General features: G+C 36.5%; 1 protein-coding gene across 2 annotated transcripts in view; it reads right to left on the reverse strand.

Moving 5' to 3' along the window:
* Positions 1-19,290, reverse strand: part of nectin1b (nectin cell adhesion molecule 1b) — a 181,066-nt gene that overhangs the window by 22,011 nt on the left and 139,765 nt on the right. For both annotated transcript variants that reach the window (XM_073850379.1, XM_073850381.1), the window contains exon 6: positions 8,483-8,584. In XM_073850379.1, the coding sequence (XP_073706480.1) occupies positions 8,483-8,584 (102 nt within the window). The remainder of the gene's footprint in view (positions 1-8,482; positions 8,585-19,290) is intronic.

Raw genomic sequence — 19,290 nt, forward strand, 5'->3', positions numbered from 1 at the left:
ATTAACTAATTAAGAATAAACCAGCAATCAAATTATATGGATTTCTTCGATGGTCGTTGTCAATGCAATACATATGATACTATGATATCACGCTATTAAAAAAAAGAAAAAAAAGTAATTAACACATACAACAATTACTGCAATATAATTCATATTTGTTTTATATATTTACTCAATTATAATCAACTGGAAATTGAGTCTCTATGAAAAAAAGTAAAATAAACACATTTTTATTTTAGATAAAAACATCTTGATTTTTGTTCTTGATTCTTAATTCTTGATCTATCTACAATCCCAATTTCTAGAAAAATTGGGACGTTTCGTGAAATGCCATACAATTTTCAGAAGTACTCCTGACTTCCCTTATTACTTACTTATATACTTAAAAAGCGTTATATTTTGTTACCTTTCCATTACTAATAATAAGTAATACTAAAACTAATGTTGTGTCTTCTAATTTATTCATTTAAGATGGCATTCTCAGAGCTTTCAAAAAAAAGTCTTTTAAACACATATCGGCCAAATAGAAAAAGTATGGGCTGATGTAGGCGATTAAAAAGGACAAATATCGACTACATTTCTGTAAAAAAAGCAAACAGGAAGTAGGGCCATAGGTGTGTGGAAGTAAGGAGTTTGACATTGATTACTTGAGACCCCTTTTGAAATGGCTTTTCAGCCACACACCAGTCACTTCTGCAATGATTCTGCCCTTTTCAACGATTGAAGCACATTCCATGGAACACAATAGACATGCTAGTCAAGCTAATTACAGTCACGTCAGCTATCGGGGGGCGGTGTATCCCCTCTGGGACCGTGCGTTCTGGATCAGAAAAGCTCCTTCATTAGTCTCCGGCTCTTTTCATTAGCAAAAAAATGCTAAGAACTTAAGCACCCGCACTGTCATTTTGACATTACAGACAATATGTGTTTTTCATCTCATTGTGTGTCAGAATTTAATGTATTTTTATAATTCTCTGCATGCTGATAATGTATGTACAACCGCAGTATTACAAATAGTTGTCATTGAATTAGATTACATCTTTAAACAAGAGTGCTTTGAATCCTATAATACAGAAAGATCACACCACTTTATGCTCTCATATGGATATGTGCTAATCCACTGTTGTGTAGTTAGTGTAATTAAGGTTTGACAGTTTAAGTTAAATACAGAACAACAAATCCAGCGGATTTTTTCTTAAACATGTATTGCTATAAGAAGATTGTCTCTACAGTGACATAGCTGTTTATTCACAGTACCACAAGCAATAGTTTCCTGCTGTTTCATAGTATAATCATCTCCACAGTCTCTCTAGTGTACAGTCACCATCATAAAGGGGCACTGCAGTTGGAGGAATAGGGCACTGTATTCCCACAGTATGCTTTAAACAGGCAATTCACAACACTGCTAGAATGTGAAAATACTTCACTACAAGGGTTTCCCTTGGCTTTTGTGTAGCACATCAATGTATTGATTTGTAGTTGGTGTAGAAAAATGTCTATTTTTAATTAAACATTGATTGAGTTTTTTTGTCCTAAGTTTTGAACATGCGCAGATAGTACTTAAAGGTGAAGTACTGCATCAGACACAAAACAGAACTGTGAAAATTACACTTTGCCGCAATGCTATATCACTTTTGCATGGTTGCTATGGATTTGCTAGGTGTTTGCTTATTGGCTGAAGACTAAAATTAACTCTCAAGTCTCTATTTAGTGCTTTAATCCTTTGGTATTCTTCACTTCCCAACTACCTATCTATCATCCAGGGGTGTTTCCTCCAAGGAGGCAAGAGAGGCAGTGTCCTCTCAAAAAAACTAAATTGGATGAGAAAAAAAAATCATAATACAAAAATATTTACAAAGTAAATATATATATTTTTTTTTCTAAAGAAACATTATCAAACAGCGACATAAGCAGGTAATGTTTCAGTGGGAGCCTATGTCTCTCTTGCCTCCCCTGAGCCCACTGAGTGTTAACAGACTCAAGGCAAGGTTTGCTGTGAGTTTGGTGGGGGGTAATTGAGAATGAATGGGGGAAAGTCACATGATAAGAGGCAATGTTTCCATTGCAATATGATAGGATATGACTGGTTATGTTCAGTTGTGAATGGTTCCCACCTCTTGTGATTGTGCATGTTTTGTGTTCACAAATTATTCTGAATAAACAATATAATGGTGTTATTGGGAAGACTAATTTTAAAAAGTAAGCAAACGACTCACACTTTTATAAACTATAAAATCCCATTGCTAAAGTGAGTGTCAATCCTAGACTTCTGGGGGCCCTATGCAAAACCTTTTGGGGGGTTGGGGGGTTTAGTGAATGAGTGAAACACATTTGTCAGTGTTTCACTCCACCTCAAATTGTGCTCACTGCTTGGTACGCTTTCAACTAGCTTTTTAGTTTCGATCAAGAGACTATGTGACATTCAAAATACATGATTTTACAGATTTTTACGTAGAAAGGGCGACAGTGCACCACATTAAAAGAAAGAAACATTCATGTTTTCATAACTGCTGGCCAAAATAAAAAATGAAGCTAAAAATAAATCCTCTTTGACAGCAAGGGGGCCCTCTGGTGTTTTGGGGGCCCTATGCATCATGTGTATTTTATGTGTACACTCAAGAATATTCTATAAGTTGTCTATAAAGCCACTCTTGCTGTGTGCTTAGGGTCATTGTCCTGTTGGAAGGTTAACATTCTGCCCAGTCTGGGGTTCAAACTGCTCTGGACTGGGTTTTCATTAAGGCTATCTCAATATTTTGGCTATTTGAGCATTTCTTCTACTCTGATAAGTCCCTCAGTCCCTGCTGCTGAAAAACAACCCCACAGCATGAGACTACTACCACCACACTTTACTTTTTGGATGGTGCTCTGCAGGTGATGAGCAGAGCTGGTTTCCTATAAACATGATACTTAGAATTGAGATTCATCAGACCAGAGAATCTTGTTTCTCACAGTCTTAGGGTCATTTTGGTGCTTTTTTGCAAATCCCAAGTGTGTGTTTTCATGTGTCTTCACTGAGGAGAGGATTGAGTTTGGCCACACCACCATAAAGCCCAGATTGGTGGAGTGTTGCAGTGATGTTTGTCCTTCTGTAGGTTTCTCATATCTCCACATATGATCATTGAGCTCAATTAGAGTGACCATCAGGTTCTTGGTCACCAGTCTAGACATTAATTGCTCTCCATTAATTGCTTAGTTTAGCCAGGAGGTCAGCACTAGAAAGAGTTCTGGTGGTTCCAAACTTCTTTCATTTACAGATGATGATGGAGGTCACTGTGCTCATTGGGACCTTCAATGCTGCAGAAATTTTGCTGTACCCTACCCCAGATCTGTGCCTCAATACAACCCTCTCTCAGAGTCCTACAGACAATTCCTTGGACTTCATGGCTTGGTTTGTGCACTGACATGCACTGTTAACTGTGGGACCTTAGACACCTAGACAGGTGTGCGCCTTGAATTTGATCCATTTTGTTATAAGGCTGTAACATTATAAGGTGTGGAAAAAGTGCTGTGAATACTTTCGGATGCACTGCATGTCAAAATAAGACTAAAAAATGGCTTGAAAACATGATCTGTGGAAGTTTTTATTGAGTAATCAGCTTGGTGACATTTAAAGTAAATCCCTGTGTCTGTGAAAAAAAAAACACTACTTATTTTAAACTGTTACAGTATATTTTGTTACATTTCTATTAATAATAATACTACTAGTCCAGTCATAGTAATTTTTGAATAGTTTTAAAGGATTTTGGAAAATTTATTAATAAAATAATTTTAATTTTGACGCTCTGTTACGCCTCTTCACTTAGGAGTAACACTTCAGTGGTCAAAATAAAATAAAGGTAATAAGATTAACATTTTTCAAATTAAATAAATGCTATATATTTTGTTTCAATTCAAGTTTTCACCAGTTTAAACTTAAAAACTTAAGTTTAGCAGCTGCCTTAATAATGTTAAGTTAAATCAACTTAAGACATTTAAACTCACAAGTTAAATCAACTAATTTTGATTGTAATAAGTTCAAATGACTTGTAGTTTTAAGCTGATTTAACTTAAAAACTTAAGGCAGCTGCTGAACTTAGGTTTTTAAGTTGAATCGGGTGAAAAATTTTTACAGTAGCATTTGTTTCTGTATTTTCTATATTTTTTTTAACACAGTGTTAAAGTAAAAAAAATAAAGGTATTTATATTCCAATGCATGGAAGGCAGATTTGTGGCACCTGGGTGGAGAAATAAAGAAAATCCTATAAATGTACAGTATATTAGGCTGTGTATTCCCTAGTTGCTTATAAGAGCATTTTCAGAAACAATTACTTACTGGGACTTACTGTAATTGGTTTTGAATTTAGATAGGGTGTCTTTTGAAATAATCATATATTTCTCCTCTATTGCTGATTTTTATATCCTACCTTAAAATTTATCATTTTAAAAACATGTTTTGGTCACCATGAGGCAACAAGCTTATAAATCATAGATGCCTGTAGTTTTGTGTGAGAAGGGTAAGGTTAGGGTATAGGGATAGGAAATACAGTTTGTACAGAAGAAAAACCATTACATCTACATGGTAAGTGTGTGTGTGTGTGTGTGTGTGTGTGTGTGTGTGTGTGTGTGTGTGTGTGTGTGTGTGTGTGTGTGTGTGTGTGTGTGTGTGTGTGTGTGTGTGTGTGTGTACCTGGTATTCATCACGTTGTGGGGACCAAATGTCCCCACAAGGATAGGAATACCAGTAGATTTTGACCTTGTGGGGACATTTCTCAGGTCCCCATGAGGAAACAGGCTTATAAATCATGCACAATGAGTTTTTTTGATGAAGTAAAAGTGTGCACAATCTCCTGTGAGGGCTAGGTTTAGGTGTAGGGTAGGTGTAGGGCCATAGAAAGTACGGTTTGTACAGTATAAAAACCATTACGCCTATGGAATGTCCCCATAAAACATGTAAACCCAACATGTGTGTGTGTGTGTGTGTGTGTGTGTGTGTGTGTGTGTGTGTGTGTGTGTGTGTGTGTGTGTGTGTGTGGGCATGTTTTTGTGACATATCAGGACACAAATGTGTGTAATAACATGGGTATGACATAGGTATTACAAGGAGAGGGTGACTTATGAGGACATTGCCCATGTCCCCACTTTTCAAAAGGCTTATAAATCATACAGAATACGTTTTTTTGAGAATGTAAAGATATGCACAGTCTCCTGTGAGGGCTAGGTTTAGGTGTAGGGAAGGTGTAGGGTGATAGAAAGTACGGTTTGTACAGTATAAAAACCATTACGCCTATGGAATGTCCCCACAATTCACAAAAACAAACATGTGTGAGCGCGTGCGTGTGTGTGTGCGTGCGTGTGTGTGTGTATGTGTTTCATACCATTCCAATGAAGTACAATTTGCAAAAATCTAAATATTGCAATATATTTTGTTTTGCATTGGGTTAGGGTTGTTCGATTGGAGGCTGTGTATTATTATTATTACTATTATTTTTTTATTTATTTTTTTTTGTTTCTATCTTGTTTTCTTGCCATTTTTATAGTTATCCAGACAAAATTCTAGTTATATCAAGAAACAGTAAGACAGAAAACTAATAATACTGGACAGGCTCTGTGGGCTTCCGCATGTTTGTATTAGTATTATTGCAGTTCTGTTTGGTGTTGCACACTTCATACTTACACTAAAAAGTCAGCAGTACATTGCCCATTTTATCAAAGTGACCAAGGTTAAAACAATAAATAAAAAGTAGTTATAGTTTGCAGTAGATGCATCACACTGTATTCTTTCTCTTGGGTAGCAACAAATTTACAGCATGCTTTTTATTTCTGCCAATAAAGAAATCCCAGACAACAAAAGACTGTCTAAACAAAATCTGCATCCTTCAGACACACTGCTAGTGCTTTATGTGTTTAACGACAATGAGACTCCGATCATTCCACAGTTGTGTCATGCTGTCAACGCAAACCTGACAAATGTGACATTTTCACACACAATAAGCCCAACGAAACTATAAAAGATGACAAACAGCGAGCCAATAGCAGGCAGGAGATTGTGGCTTTCGAAGAGGCATGCAGCTCAGAGTTATAGAGAAGCAAATGCATGAAATACAACATGGCCTGCAAATGAGGGTAGGGGGCAGAAAGACAATGCGATACGATGTAGAGCCATACAATCTATCCACACAGGGTTGCTGGGTAACTACTGTAGTGCCTTAATTGTCCTGGACTGTACACCATTATATGAGAAAGAATGAGGTGTGGAGAGACCAGCAGAAATAAAACCTCACAGCAAGGATGGCCAAGTGTCAGTGCAATGAGCAATAAGATTATATTTCAAGTGTGTGTTTGGTTTGCTGTGGAGATATGACACGACTGTAATTCAGTGATATGAAAAAAGTGCGTGGATTCAAGGTGAAAATGCATTTCCAGACTGCTTTGCTTCATTCGTCCATGGTGAACTGATTTTTTTTAATCATATATATATGTCAATTATTTAAATAGGAATATATAAACACCTACATTATACTGTACAAAAGTAATACAGGACTAATGTTCTGTTACGTTACACCGTACTTTTATTTTGACAGGTTGCTGTGAAGTTTCTGTGTGTACAGTAGATATGATGCTAGTTTTCTCAAATGAAACGGTAAAAGTGACACTCACAGCAGCTTTGGAGATTGAGTTTTTCTGTTCATGTGAAATGCAAATGGAAAAAATTAACGGGAACGTCACGCGTGCTTCGGTATGCGTGTAGTAAAAACGCGTCTCCGCCATTCATACATACAGAGGCAAACGGAACATGCAGGATTCATACTGAAGTGGTCTTTTTGCATTTCAGTTTTCGCAGACACTAGTCCATATCGCGATTTGAATTAAGTGGCAGACCAACTTTTGATTTATTAATCCAAAAATTGACGAATTTACGTGGCATTTCGCGCTATAGTAGATTCGGTTTTTATGAATGGAGTCCGCGATCCCGTCCGTGTTTTCGCGGAGGAGACATTATAAACGCGCGACCATGTAGAGACAGAAATGACATGCCTTCGTGTAAATAAGATAACCCAATTTTGACAATAGATTAACGGCAATATTTTTTTTATCGCCCCATAAGAGTCTCACGTTAACACAGCACGTTAACGCCGATAACGGCCCACCATTAATATATTTACAGTACAGACCAAAAGTTTGGACAGACCTTCTCATTCAAAGAGTTTTCTTTATTTTCATGAAACTTTGCTCGAAGTATCGCCTGGGTCTCTACACATGAACTCAAGCATTGAGAACATTGTTTGTGTACACAGAGTTTACTAAAAAGAAAGGTTTTGAACAACTCACTTTCACTGTTTGAGTTTTCTCTCGCGGCGTCTTGCCAGTCAAGAAGTGTCAATCTCCGAATGCGAATTATAATTACCATTAGGTAAAAACCATTGAATAATAATTTTTAGGTATGAGACTACCTCTTGAAGCTCATCAAGAGAATGCCAAGAGTGTGCAAAGCAGCAATCAAAGTAAAAGATGTCTACTTTGAAGAACCTAGAAGTTTTGATGCCTTCAGTGTGAATCTACAAAAACTAGCTGTTTTAGCTGTTTTTTTTTTTGTTTTTTTTTTGTTTTTTTAACCAGGGAGAGCAGCAATGTAATGTAAAGTTTAACCACAAATTTTAATTTTACTCCAAAATCTCTACCGAAACATCTACCAGTTTATTATGTCATCTGTTATATTGTCCACCGTTGGACAGAAGACAATACCACAATGCATTAATTACAAATATAATTTGGCTAATACTGAATATTTTTTTTAATAATCAGTTTTAAAATGCACAATTTGTGAAGTATTTTACGCTCTGAGTTTTGTAGCAACATGTTAATACACAACTCTATTGAAATACGTTTTCTGTGCATAAAAAAAAAAAAAAAAAAAAAAAACAACGTAAGCTTGTTTGTACTTCTTAGCTGGGATATCATTTGAGACCAGCGAACCAACTTTACACAAGTTTTCTTTTTTTTTTCTTTTTTTTTTATTCAGTCTTCTAGGGACTTCACGTGAGGAGCGCTGTTTATGATGTTCAGAGTTGGTGTCTATGCAGATCGTTCCCATTCTGTCACTGTGAGGTTTCATTTCAGCCAGAATGCTACCTTTGAAGGCAGCTTCCTATGAAGGCGGTACATAAGAAAACAGCTCAGCATGTTTTGGAACAGAGCCAGGACGTTAATGCTATATGCCTGCAATGGATTCCCTCAAACATATGAGAAACCTCAAACCGTCTGCAGAGCCAGCTGAATTACAGACCCTTGTCATCTGTTCCCAGCTGACACAGTACAAGCCAGAAAATAAGTCCCCCTGGATTCCACTTTTAATCTAAACATCTTTCTGAAAGCAATTCATCTGTACAACATGCATTAGAAGATGTGCTTCCTAACAGCCCAACCCCAGATGCCTATTTTTAACGATACCACCAAAGCAAGAGAATGGACAAACAGCAATGAGTTTAGCAGCACTACTCACCGGCTTATCGGTGAACGCGGTGGACTCAGACTGTGCCATGTCATAGTATGGAGGCTGGAGAGGAATCTTCTGAATCTCATCCTCCTTGTCCAGATGAACAACCTTCAAAAGCAACATAACCTCAGATGAAGACGCCATTCAGTCAAGTGACAGCCGGCTGGGAATTGTGTTTATCTGTCTTTCCACATGCAAGCTTACTCTGTATAAAGAACCAAATGAAAAAAATGGTACCTACAGGGGTTTGTCACTGGGGCAGGAACCTCAAACAGAAATCTTTGTACCTTCTTTATGCCTAATGGGTTCATAATACCTTTACACTCTTAAAAATAAAGGTGCTTCGAAAGGTTCTTCAAGCGATGCCATAGAAGAACCATTTTTGGTTCCACAGAGAACCATTCAGTCAAAGGTTCTTTAAAGAACCATTTCTTGCTTACCTTTTTATAATCTGAATAACCTTCTTTCACCACAAAGAACCTTTTGTAAAAACAGAAAGGTTCTTCAGATGTTTAAGGTTCTTTATGAAACCATTTAGACATATAAAAAAGGTTCTTCTATGGTATTGTGAAGCACCTTTTTTTTAAGAGTGTAGGGCAGAGTTTCCAACCACTGGTTGTGACAAGTTGTCCTATGTGCCGTGGAACATTTTCCAAAACCTCCTATCTCTATAATGATTTGTTATTATTATTTAAAATCAGTACTATTATGTCTGTTTGTGGGTTTTAAAAATGTTTAACCTATGAAGAGCATTCAAAAGAGCTTGTGACTAAACCTCATAATGCTATTGGTACCCAACCCTAATTAACACACTAAGTGATAATTCACTCATAGTTGATGAAATGTTAAACTATTGAGAAAACACTTCCAGTGGTCCAGTGGTCAAATGCTGTGTCTCTCCATTTTCTTCTGTAATTATAGGCTAGTGACCAGTTTTTGTGTGAAAATCCGCAAAATGGGATAACTTTCTGTATGTATAAAAGCAACAGGCTATTTTAAAAAAGGCAAATTTCAAAGATATAAAAAAGAATCAATAAATTATGAATAAGGTATTGCTGTTGTGTAAGTTATATGTAATCATGTAATCAATAACAAATTAACTGTAGGCTTGTTAGCAGTATTTTAAAATGTAATGTTTTCTAATTACAAGTAATTATTTTTGTAATCCAGATTACATGTAATCAGTTACTACCCAGCACTGGGTACTAATATACACTTTTAGGCATAATCAAGGCACAAGGCTGTCCTTTAAGGGTCCTGCCCCAGTAACAAGTTGTAGCACCCCTAAAGGTACAATTTTTGCACATTTTTTCTGGCAGTGTGTAATTTCAGAAGGCCTATTCGAATCATTGATGTGACAAAATGGTGCAATTTGCAAATGAGTTTCTGAAAAGATTTTGCCTGCTGAACAAAGTGGCATGCAATCCAGTCTCTCATTCACTGAATTATATGGCTCTCTGGGAAATTCACTTCTGATTGGTCAGTCATGGCGTTCTGCCATCGATTATATTTTGTATAAGAATGCTAGTGTTTTCAATGTTAAATTGTACAACTGACGTCTATTTCCTGTATAATTATTCTAATATGTCTGTTGTATCAATATAGTCTCTTTCTCTCTCTATCTTTCTTACATAACACAAATTTTGATTGCTCATGTCCATTTCTTTACTTATTTGGCACGTACTCATGTAAAGCGTGGCTAAATTAACGGTGTCATGGTTTATTTTGAAATAATGACTGGCTGACTGTATATTATTCATTATTTGATTCAAATATGACCCATGACAAAACAGATTATAGAATACAATCCAAAATATAATGGATATGTTGTTATTCTCTTGGAATTAGCCACATCTGGATCTTTCGCTTTCCCTGTACCCAAAGATTAATGATAGAAACAGATGGTTGTCTCTCTGAAAAGCTGGACATATAAGCCACACGTTTATTTTATTAGTTTTTGAACCACAGCAACAAAATAAAAACCCTATGCTGTGAAATACTGTTTGATCACAGTTTAAATTTTCACTCTCAGCATGAAGGAGCCCATAGGGATCTATGACTTTGTTTTGAAATGTTGTTGCACCAAAAATATACTTTCGGTAAGAATAGGCCAAATATGTGAATGGTACGGCATAGTGACTGTGAATTTCAAGTTCTTGTTATAGCAGTCGATAACAACAACAACAGTAATAATAATGCATTAAAATAATGCATTTTAAAATGCAAAAAAATAATAAAATAATAATAATAATAATAATATTAATAATAATTTAACATGCATTTTCTTTTAATTATTATTATTTAAGAATAAGAATAAGTTAGAACTGCTGTTATTTTGTATAAGCTACTTCCATGGGATCAAAGAGAATTAGTCCTACAGGCTGTTAATGTTGTGCATGTACGCCTGTGAATTCACAGAGCTGTTTATAACAGCAGTCTGTTTTTCTGAAACTGATGAGCTTCATTCAAAGGGTTGTTGGCCACCTGCTGATCTCTTCGTATCATATGCAAAAGAAAACTGGGAATAAAAAGGGCTTTGACAGAATGTATCTCAAACATGTTTTTCTGACTAAATTTAAGTTTCTGAAATATTTCAAACCCAAGATCCTCTAGGGGGCCAGAGGGACAGAAACCATAGACTTGAGGATGCAAAAACATGAAAATGGGTTACGCAGTGATATGCGTAGGGTAGCAAAAATAACGACAGGCTCATTTTTCGCCCACAGAACAACAGAACAGCCACCTAACAACTGCTGTAGATGCAACATGCGCTCTCTTGCCTATGAAAACGAACACAGCAGAAGAGCGCTTTCATTTCGTCATGTTTAATGGGGTGTGCAAAACCTCTTCCAACTAACTGCTAGACGGAAAAACGATGCAGAGCCCATTCAACAAGCTCAGCGCAGGCCTCGGCCTCATTGTTTTCAGAGCAATTTTCATTAGGCTTACAGTGTGCTCCTTATGAAACCCTTCTCGCTTCACTGGCAGCAAGCGCAATGTGTTTAGAAGTTTGGGATGGGATAGTTTCTCAACCCTTAAGTACTAAAGCGGAAAGTCTTTTCCAAACCTAAATAAAATGTCTGGAGCTGCTTGAAATTGCGACTGTCATCGAATGAAAGAAAAGCGAGAACAATCAAGCGATAGCAGCCAGCCTTTTCGTATTTTCTTACGAATCAAAGACGAGGGAAGACAACAATAACAACAAAAAACAAAACAAAACAAAAGACGGAGCCGCTTACATGTGCAGTCAGGTGGTTGTTTGGCTTGGAGGGCTGTTTTAGTGGTTTGATGTGACTGAATCGAAATGCTTAAATGTGGGATAATCCTCCAGCAAAGATGGCCTTTGAGTAAAGATTCCCAACAATCACCGCCTGCCTATGTCACATTTCTGAGGGATATCTATTCACTGTAAAGAGGACTTTAGCTTTACGGAAGATTTCTGAGACAGTGGAAAAAATTCAATTTAAAGGGAGAATAAAAGGCTTTGCTGCCTCTTTGTTATGGCAGCCAACTATTTTGTTTCTTGTTATCTCTTCCCTGGGGCCTTGCTGAGAGGAACGGGGAGGGAGGAAATCGCTATGAGGCACTCACAGGTTCCCTCATTACCTAAAAGTAACACGGGGACCGTGTCAGTCAGGCTTATAGTGGCCTTACAAGTACATGTTGCTTATCGTATTGGAGCAGGTACAGTATCCTCTGGGTCAGCTTTGGGTGATTCTCTTCTTTTGACCTAAAAATTTAACTGTACAAGAGACTTATTGCATAATTATTCAGGGTCATGGTGTGTGTTATACTGTCTGATAAAGCATGGTCACTTTCAAAGACCATACACATGTGTGGCTTGACAAATGGAGTTTTATTTCCTGTGTTGATGAATTCCCTTTTGAAACTAATACAAAGTTCGGGAATGAATCTCTAGATGACATAGCCCGAGTCATCTAGAGATTCATTCCAGAACTTTGTATTCGTTTCAAAAGGGAATTTTTACAAAACTCATCAATGATGAAATGCGAGGTGTTCTCTGATAGGCCAGCTATCCAGTGTGTTGTGATTGGCCGAATACCTCAAGCGTGTGAAGGAAATGTTACGGCCCTTATCATGTTGTAATGCCGGCGTGAATTCTCGGCGCGACGAGACAGAAACAATAAAACCCATTATAAACAAGGCATTTGTTGTATCCAGTGGGGAGATAACTACTGATTATGATGATTCATATTGTCTTTTTATGTGTTGTGTTGCATTGCGTTGCGTAAACATAACACCTTGTCTGCATTTTCAATCATAGAATGAGAAACAATAAGCACTGCTTGCATTAAATAGTCAGTAACAAATTCTTTGAATATAAAAACATAGTTACAGGCAATCAGTCAGAAGTGCAGACTTTGAAAATTGCCCCACTTTATAGCTTTAACCCTTTGTGTACAGCTGGCATTGTAAGCTGCATGAAATGTGCAACACTTACTCAAATATTTGCATTGTACTGTTCTGGAACAGTGATGTAAATATAACTTAACCACTGATTTCTAGTTGAGCCCTCATTTGGAAGGCTAAACAAGGTACTTTCGCTTTCGTAATGAAACACACTGCATTTCCACAACATGCCGGCTGCAACAATACTAGAGCCAGTAAAAGTTACGCCTTCTTTCTTTCCATATACATATGGTGAGTGTTTCGCAAATCTACTCACGCCGTGACATAGACATGTGGGGGTGTGTTTATAGAAGCCATTTTAGGAAGGCGTGGCGGCTGAGTCTTAACTTTTATAATAAACTTCTCTTTGGGTTTGAGACTTAAAGCTTTGCAACTTTACAGATCTCATCTATGCACAAACAGCTTGTAACACACCAAAGACAAAGGAAAACCACAGTTTAGAGCATGTAATTGCTTTGAAGACATGGCAATAGTAACGCCGATCTAATAAGTAATAAACAGTCTTGTGTATGCATTTCAACTGGGGTGCGCCATATACATCAGTGTAATCTCAATGTTTACGTTTGTTATTCTAAAGTCAATGTTTTCATTGTGATGAGTGTGTGAATGATTTCAGCTGCACGCAACATCCGAAACACATGCTTATCGCAGTCATATCAATGACAGTTTTGGGAAGGGAAATAAGAGTTATCGCTGAAGATCACTATATATGGTTGTTGTAGTCCTGAGTGAAATGCATTATGGGTAGTGTAGTTCAGAGAAATATGCTTTCGATGTGCTGTGTAGTTCAGAAAATGGAGAAATAACATTTATATTATGCTTTCATTTCAATAACTTTAAGAGAATCCACCCAGGGGTTCTTGTGCACTGTAACTCTGACAACTTTTATCTGAACAAGAGAGTAAAATGGCATGCATTGGCTAACTTTGTCTGTCTCATCATTGCACAAATATGAATTAACGAGCTGTTACGCTACTGCTGCTGAGACTGATGAAGTGGAGAAGTAACAGCAGTTATCAAATGACTTGTTATAATATTTGCTCAGGTGGGTGCTGGAATCTTATGTATCGGATTGTAACATCCATTTTGTTTATTAACATTACACATAGTGTGCATCTAATCAGAGTTAAGCCAGTCGGTGTGGTTGCCTAGGCACACATAGTCATAGGCCATTATTGTTAAGCTGGTTGGTGTGGTAGTCCAGGCACACATGTAACACATGTAGTTCTCATGGCTCTTAGGAGCAGCAGCAGTACATAGCTCTTTAGATCTGCTTTTTGGGGTGTGTTTTGTTCTCATTTTGGCTTGTATTGTCCATTCTATGTCTCCTGCTTTGTGGGGGATTATTTAATGTATGTTATATAGGCGGCAACAGTATTTCTTACATGCTCAGAGCAGCGTGTTCTATTCCGCTAAGACCAAATACATTAACATTCTCATGTACATTACCATGCCAATCCCTCAGAGAGTTGTCATGACAGAAATCTAGTTCTACCATGACAAGTCTTTAACAATTTTAGCATGGTAGCATTATGATTTAGCATTGGTATCACAATGTTAATGTATTTGTTCTTGGCAGAACAGATCTGCTACACTGCTGCTGCTGTTAGTTATTGTAGATTATTGCTGCTGCTGCAGCAAAGCACGTACAGGAAATTGCTACTGGAAATATACTGCTTCAAGTATTTAAGACATACTGCTGCTGCACAAGTAGCATTTATAATAACACGTATCAGATATATACAGGTGGAGCTGGGGAAGGTGGTGCAAAATGATGTAGTGAATGATAAACAGCTGCTTAAATGTAAAGCAGGCAGTTCATTGGCTATGTATGTAACATGAACCAATCAGCTAGTGCCAAGTAGTTTAATGCTGTGAATATCATTAATTTGTGTTACCGACCCATCAGCCTGCACCATCTAGAGTTTCATGACAGAACTTGAAATAAACCTGGCATCAAAACGTACACATATTGTTGGCTCTTTGACAAATTGCTTTTTTTCTCTCTTTTGTAAGTCGCTTTGTATAAAAGCAACATAATGCGTAAATGCAAACAGGAATGTTGCGTTGGCGGTATAATAACCTATAGACTTTGTTACAGCAAACGTCTGCTCATTTTCAACATAAGATGCAGTTCCCGATAAGATATTCACCAACAACAGAAAACATTTAGGGCAGGGCATGATTTATCGAGAACTGAATAGAATGCTAAATGTGTTTGTTACATGCCAGAATGGAGCCAGGTGATTAGAGGGGAGAGGCTGTGAAAGAGGATTTGTGTTGTCAATCAAAAACAAAAGTCATTTCAAAGGTGGAGAAAGACAAACATTATTTTCTACGAAATAACGTGCAGTGATACATCAGGCCTATCTCACAAAGTGAGTTAATCTGTTGGTTTAAAGCTGACAAAACCTATTAAAATCCAGTTTAGATTAAGTTTAACTGTCTCACAATAAAAACATTCTCAGTCAACTCTGGAGCATGTGTATATGACCTTAAATAAATAAATAAATAAAAGCTGTTTATGTGTTCATTAATATAAAAAAAAAGAAAAAAGAAAGAAAATTAATAAATAAAAAAACACTAATGCATATAATAAGCAGCACAACTGTTCTTCAACAAGTTTTTTGAGCAGTAAAACATATTAGAATGATTTCTAAAGGATCGTGTGACACTGAAGACTGCAGTAATGATGCTAAAAAAATAGTTTTGATCACTGCAATAAATTCTAAAGATATTAAAATAGAAGACAACTGTTTAAAGTTTCAATAGTATTTCACAATATTTGTTTTTACTACATTTTAATAAATGAATGTAGCCTATTGGTGAATATAAGACAAATTATTTTATTTATTTTTGTAGAGAGACAGATATGGAGAAGTAACTCTACTGTGTCAAAGATATTATTCCTTATAGCTGATTTTTAAACTTATGTGCAGTCTCTCCCAGAAAAAAAAAAAAAAACATCCCTGGAGCAAGTAAGCCAAGTTATGAAGAAAGAAAACCATCAAACCTATACTCAAACCAGACAGCCATTTAAATCTTCTTTGTGTGACAGGCCTCATGGATGTGTGTTAAAAAATAACCTGGGTCCATTTTGATTTCATATTGACTTTAAAGCAGCCCCTTTGAATGTCTCTGAAGTATTTTTGAAGTTCAAGGACACACGTGTGCTTACATGAGATTCGTTCATGATGTGTCTGCGGTGTAATTGAAGCACACCAGGGTGATGATAACAAGGAAAGTGGTTCAGTATAGCAGGTATGTATGTGCACACTCAACTTTCTACAGAGCTCTGCCGTAAGCAGTTTCCTAGCAACAACGACTGTGAGGGCAACTGTCCTTTTGTTTATATCAACAACAGGTCTTCCCTTCTCCGGCACACCCTGCCATCCACAGCGGAAGGCCTGATCTTATTGAAACTTACATGAAACAAACATTTTTGGGATCTGAGCAGGGCACTGCATGAAACACACACTCACAGGTACACACAGGTTAGGCATCCGAATCGTCATGACTCAAAAATAAAAGAATCAATGACTTCTTCAACGCTTACAAAAAGCACAACAAGCACATAAACACAAACACAGTTGTTTTCTGCTAGAGATGGATATTTGTATGGGAAGAAGGAGGAAGGCAAGCACCTGCAGTTTATAAATTCAACTCGCTTGTGATCTCCCCTATCCGGTGTGCTTAAAGATCAGGGAGACACTATCACAGCTTGAACATGTTTACTGTCAGGTTTTTACAATTCTGTGCCCCGCACGGATTCTTCGCTTTTAAAACGGCACGGCTAGAACCAAATGTCTCTGAAGACATGAGGGAAATTCAGTTTCCAGATGCGTTTAGAAAGGTTTAGTAGAACCACAGCGACCTTCAAAAGATGACATCGGTTTAAGGAAGTGGATTTTGCGGGCCTTCCTTAGAAATTAGCATTGTCCACCAAGGACCTCATTTTGAGTACATAGCCGAAGACAAAGACTGAGAAATGTCAACATAGTGTAATCTCACAAATTAAAGCAGATCTGTGTGGTGCTAATTAACGTCATTTACATCATTGACAAACATCTGGTGTTATGCTGTTATGTTAAAATGAAGATTGTCAGAGTGTAGATGTGTTTATTTGGAACAAATTCTGACTTAGACCACAAAACCCTTACAAAAAAGAAGTTTATTCAAGTGTGCTATTAGTATACTTCTTTTAAAAAAAAAAAAAAAAGGAAAGTATACTTTTAGCATACTTTTTATGTACTTCTCGGAAATGTTCGTTATATTCTTCTCAGAAATATACTTAAAGCAACACCAAAGAACTTCGCTCCCTCTACAGGTTGAAAGCGGAATTGTCCATTACCGCTGTCGTCAATAATTTAGCCTACCGTCGCGTCACATGCACGTTATTTGTTTGGAGGCTATCCAGGACCGGCTTTGGAAATAACAATGTCCAGTGACAAGGTAGAGTATGTTGCATGACTTTATGAAAGTATGAAAATGAAATAAAACATAATAATGACATTGTTTGCTATTTTGTTTTTCCGTAAAGCAAGTCGCATTTGTAGTCTCATTTGAACTACAAAACCGCTACCCGACGACCCAAACTTACATAGTGCTGTTATGGCCGATAGAGGGTCGCAAAGCGAATGCGGAAGTGCCGTTTCACCCTGTTATGAGTTGATGAACCACTGACACGAGTTCGGAAACATTATTTTAAGGTAAAAAAAAAACTCTTTGGTGTTGCTTTAAAATTACATTTAAGTCTACTTGATTTATACTTAGTAAAAGTCTAAGTATATTTGAGCTATACTTGTGCTCTGAGAATCCATGTTTTCATTGCTATACTCTAGGGGCGCTGTTATACATCTTCTGTACAGAATTTTCAAAACACAAGTGAAGAAGAAACCGAAACAACAGATGTTTCCACATGTAATCTATCACAATCGTCAGACATAAAACAGCATCAAAACCATAGATATGGAAAACTGTGTAACGTTATGGAATAAAATGTCGACCTATGAAGAGGTAATAATGACTGTCAAGCTTTGAGGTGTTGATCAACTCCATCTACTTTTTGATTATCATGAATAGTCTTTTTTTAGCTTTTTATTTATTTATTGATTGATTGATTTTTTTTTTATTTATGAAACTCACCCACATTCAAGTGTTTATAAAAAAAGAATGCATGAAGCTAGAATAAAATGTTTTTGTTTACAAGGAGATGCTCTGTTATTTCTTGTAAAGTTCACTTAAATAAAAATTCTGACTATATTTGTGGTATAAAATTACTAAATTAGTAGTTTAATGACTATACTTCAAAGTGCACTAAAAATGCATAAAAAGTATTTCATTAGTACACTATCAGTATACTTATAAGTTCACTTATACTAAACTAAAAACATAGATGTAAACTAGTCGTGTACTCAAAGTTTACTAATTTTATACTTAAAGTATACTTAAAAATATACTTTTATATACTAGAAAGTGGGCCAACTTAGTCCCAATGCATATTGAAATAGTACACTTAAAAGCATACTACTATATTACTAATATACTACTATTACTTGTATACGTATGCTTAAATATTCTTGAACTTTACTTAAATATACTTAATAAAATAAACTTGAAGTATACTTCTTTTTGGCAAGGGAATGTGGAAAAGAAAACAGTGGTATTAGTGACAGATCATCACAGGATTTAGCTAGAATACAAGGAATGTAGGAAACTATTAGATAGAATCCATTTATTGCAAACTGGAAAATGTTAAATAGCTGCCCTGGATTTCTGACTTATATCTCGCATAGCCTTTCAGCATGAGATCATCTTGGCATAATGGCCATCATTCGTTCAAGTTCATCTAGCTGGATCCATCATAGATTCAAAATCGCTTTAAAATGCTCACTGCTGTTGCTGAGTTTTTGCGCAACAATATTCTTAGGGTGCTACAAGATTTTTTTAACACATTTTTTTTTTCCTTTATACAGTCGAGTATAGAGACTGCTCTGTTTTTCAGTTTTGTTGAAGGTGATTAAATCAACTGCTTTTCAGTAGCTGTTGAAGAGATTAAATTAGTATTTGCAAGCAAACGCTCTGCGATGGCACTTCTTGGCTCCTCAGGCGGAATTGGAAATAAGCTGTTTTGAATTAGCGCTTCATTAAAATGGAGCTAAAAAAGACCAAAAATTCATGTGTGGCGTAGAAACACTGCATTTAAAAAAGATTGTGGTTTCTTTTGATTATCATCAGAATTGGTGGATAAGGAGAAACCAATTAACCTGTGGCTGGTGTAAGTAGATTGGTACTGAATGCAAAACCAAAAATCATACCATTTTACCTTTTAAAGCACAGCTGCAGTTTGTTATCAGATTCAAGAATTTTTTTTTTTTTTTTTT

Source organism: Garra rufa, chromosome 11 (assembly GCF_049309525.1).
Source record: "Garra rufa chromosome 11, GarRuf1.0, whole genome shotgun sequence".
NCBI classification, from domain to species: Eukaryota; Metazoa; Chordata; class Actinopteri; order Cypriniformes; family Cyprinidae; genus Garra; species Garra rufa.